At 43.4% G+C, this 3,764-nt stretch overlaps 1 protein-coding gene across 1 annotated transcript in view; it reads left to right on the forward strand.

The window, feature by feature from the left end:
* The window catches only part of CHD7 (chromodomain helicase DNA binding protein 7), a 119,876-nt gene that overhangs the window by 39,377 nt on the left and 76,735 nt on the right, over window positions 1-3,764 (forward strand). Inside the window, exon 3 of the mRNA XM_025041112.1 lies at window positions 2,370-2,800. Coding sequence (XP_024896880.1) covers window positions 2,370-2,800 — 431 coding nt within the window. The remainder of the gene's footprint in view (window positions 1-2,369; window positions 2,801-3,764) is intronic.

A 3,764-nucleotide genomic window follows, 5' to 3' on the forward strand; every position in this document is an offset into this window, starting at 1 on the left:
TCCTGAAAAATAGCTTGTCCCAAATAAGTTCGATCTCTATGTTTCTTATAAAAAGATACGGCTTTTTCTTTTTGATTTACATTAGGAAATAATATGTAACAGTTAATTTAAACAACTTTAATGAAGCAGTTTAGTCACATCCCATTAATTCTCAGGGGTTGATGATTTGGACAGCTCCTTGCTTGGCCTTTCTTAAGAGTGTTTGTGAGGGAAAAATAGAGGGTGGGGTGACTTTCTTCAGTTTTGGGGTAGCCGTGCCATCTCCACGTGGAGTCCCACTCTTGTAGATTGACATCCGGGCGTCTTGCTCAGGTTCCGCCCTTGCTCCTCTCTCTTCCTGTATCCCGTACCCTTTCCAGTTCATTCTCACTCAGTATGACTGAGAAAGGGCAATTTTGGAAGAGACTTTGGAAATCATCTGACCCAACCCTTCATTTTGCACGGGAAGGAAATGAACGCCAGATGAGTGAAATGATTTCCCCCAGATAATGTAGCTAACGGCAGGGCCCGGACGAGAATCTTTATCTCTTGCCTCACAGTTCTGGGCTCTTTCTCTTAAATTTGTGCAGAGGGAGAATTGAATGTAGGTTTCTTTAGTAACCATGGTGGTTTTTAGTGTTAACAGTATAACTACTTTTTCAGGCAGGGATTTTTTTTTTTTTTTTTTTAAAGTCATTGTGGTGGTTTTTAGTGGCAACAGTATAACTACTTTTTCAGGCAGTGATTTTTTTTTTTTTTTAAAAGTCATTTTTGGGTCACCAAACACTTTGGAGAGCAAATGAAACCTGTGGAGCCATTCCCAGAAGGATACCCAGGTGTAAGATTTCATGAGATGGACGGAGTCAGAAGAAGACTGGATTTAGGAAACCTGGACTCACATCTCAGCTCCGTCCCCTGTGGTGTGGCCTTCGGTCGTCACATAATCTCTTCAGACTTGACTTTTTCCGAAAGATGGGGATAGACGATCTCATCTTTGTTGTGACATTCAGGCGAACTAATTCCTAAAAGCACCCAGCGTAGTACACGGCATGAAATAGATGCTCAATACATGTTGGTTGTGTTGAAATCTAATTTGCAGTACTTGGCTGATGGTAAGCCATGGCTTCTGAGTTACTCACGAGTCCTCTGCAGACCTGGATCAGGCCTTGCAGCCCTTCTCTTTTGGAGCTGGTGTGGTGAGGGGCGTGGGCTCCGAGCCATCAGCTTCGATGTCAGTCTCAGTTCTGTCACCACCTGTAACTCCTTGGGCCCGTTGCTGCATCTTTGAGTGTCCATGCCCAGCTCTTAGGGCTGGCGTGGGGATCGAATGGTGTCCGGGGTGTAAAATACTTATTAGCACAAGCCTAGCTCACAGTCCGATCGTTCGGTAAACACTAGCAGCTGCCATCATTGTTGCCGTTTATATTATAGTTACTATTAAGTGTCTGGAGCACACATGAAAAAGGCAGAAAATGAGTTGGATTTGCAGATATAATATTTTCAAGTATCTGGTTGAAAGGTAAAGGTTCATTAGGTGTCGTCATTGACAGTGGAGATGCTACTCTACTCCTGCCCGGTTTGGGTGCGGGGCTGCGAGGCCGGTCACTGTGAAGTGTGGGATTCTCTATGGCCTTTATGACCGTCTTTGTGTAGACACCTTGTGAAGGTCAGACATCTCCTGCAAGGCATGTGAAGTTGACTATTTGGGTTCTCTTTTCCTCAGTGAAATTTAGAATTGTAAAACTTGAATAACAGGAAAAATGCCATCTGCATTTCATATTCGTACAAGAAATTTTACCAATTTGAAATCATTAAGTTTGGATTTGTGCTTTTAATTTGACATTTTAATGTCATTTAAATCAGAAATGACCCACCCGTACTGTGTAAGATTCGTATGTTTACACTTTGATTTCGAATTTTTAGTACCCGAATCTCAGTGTTCAGTACACTTTTTCTTTTAAAAAGTGGCTTAACTATATATCATTTGTTCGAGTTCCGATTCCTGCATAGGGAAAAGAATTCCGCTTCAATTTATTCTTTATGGGTTTGCTTTTGCTGATATTTTGTCACTTACCATTTTCCACGCAGGCTTCTAAGAAAATGGACGCTGTCTTCAGCAAATTGAGAATTTTTTTTCCTTCTTGAACTAAATTTTTTACTATATCACTAAGTTGCCCCTTTTTGCTCTGTTTATTTAAAAGCTTTCTTGTTAAAGAAATACATATTTCTTGGATGAGAGACAGTGATAGATTTTACAACTGTATAGTCGGTAAAACGTTTGCTACCTTGAGTGTAGAATCACCTTCAGAAACACCAGCCACTGACTTTCAGTTCCTTTCTTTACTACAAAGCATGGTAGACTAATTTCAATTCCTATTTGTGTCTCTTAGCATTCTCCATCGGAGCCCTTTCTAGAGAAACCAGTGCCGGATATGACTCAGGTTAGTGGACCGAACGCTCAGCTAGTGAAGAGTGATGACTACCTGCCGTCGATAGAGCAGCAGCCACAGCAAAAGAAGAAGAAAAAGAAAAACAACCACATCGTTGCAGAGGACCCCAGTAAAAGTTTTGGTAAAGACGACTTCCCCGGTGGGGTTGACAACCCAGAACTCAATAGGAACTCACTAGACGGGTCTCAAGAAGAAAAAAAGAAAAAGAAAAGGCCGAAGGCAAAAAAAGATCCGAAGGAACCGAAAGAACCCAAGGAGAAAAAAGAGCCCAAGGAACCCAAGACCCCGAGAACCCCGAAGATCCCCAAAGAGCCAAAGGAAAGGAAAGCAAAGACCGCCACGCCCAAACCCAAGTCCAGCAAAAAGTCCAGGTAGGCCGCGCGGAAAGCCCGCCCCCAGACGCAGCTGGGCAGCGAGCAGCGCGCGGGTCCAGCCTGTGACCCGCGGCGGGAAGCGGGAGGGGACGCCGGCGGCTGTCATCATCATCGGGCTTCTCTCTCTAATGACCAGACTATGAAAGCTCAGGTGTTTTTGCATTCTGAAATTTAAGACTTGATTATTATGAACCGTTGATCTGGATGGTAAATTTTAGACTTTACTGCCTAAAAATTATTTACTATTTTAAAACCATTGTCTTGTATCTATGTGAAAATTTGTCGTTGAACAGTCAGAACCAAGCTGCCAGCATAATTATTTGTGAGCATCGACTAGCGACCTCATTTTCAGTGACAGGGCAAATGAGAAAGCAGGACTATAGAAGCAGGACAGGTGACTCTTTTTCACTAAGCTTTTCAGCCCCGATTCCCAGAAGTTGAAACCGGAGAATTAATTCTCTCCACTTGGTGGAGTAAGGCTTCCAGGGGCAGCGTCGAAATCCTAGTGGGCTACACGGGAGGAACCAAAAGGCAGTTATCCGTCAGGTGTGCATTCGAGAGTAGCATGAAGTTTGGGTTCTAGGAAATTGCCGCCCACACTCCTTACTTCCCCTCTGTGCTCCCCCCACCAACTCTCTGACCCCCCAGAAGGCATATTTACTCAGTAAGAAAAGCTGAGAGAAGACATTGAAGACTAATTTTTTTCATTTGTACTGAACATTTCTTACAACTGTTCTGAACCAATTCCAAACATCTGAATCTATTTTTCAGAATATGGCTCATGTTAAAAAATATAGTTTCCAGATGGAAGTATGGTCGGACTTGGTTAATCTGAACCTGTTTGCAAACTCCATTAGAAAACACGCTCCACCCCCGGCCCCCATAGGCGTATGCGCACATGCGCGTGCGCATGCACGTACACACACTCAGTTCTGTGACTTACTGCTCAACCTGAACTTGT

This window comes from Pteropus alecto, unplaced genomic scaffold, assembly GCF_000325575.1.
Source record: "Pteropus alecto unplaced genomic scaffold, ASM32557v1 scaffold87, whole genome shotgun sequence".
Taxonomy (NCBI): domain Eukaryota; kingdom Metazoa; phylum Chordata; class Mammalia; order Chiroptera; family Pteropodidae; genus Pteropus; species Pteropus alecto.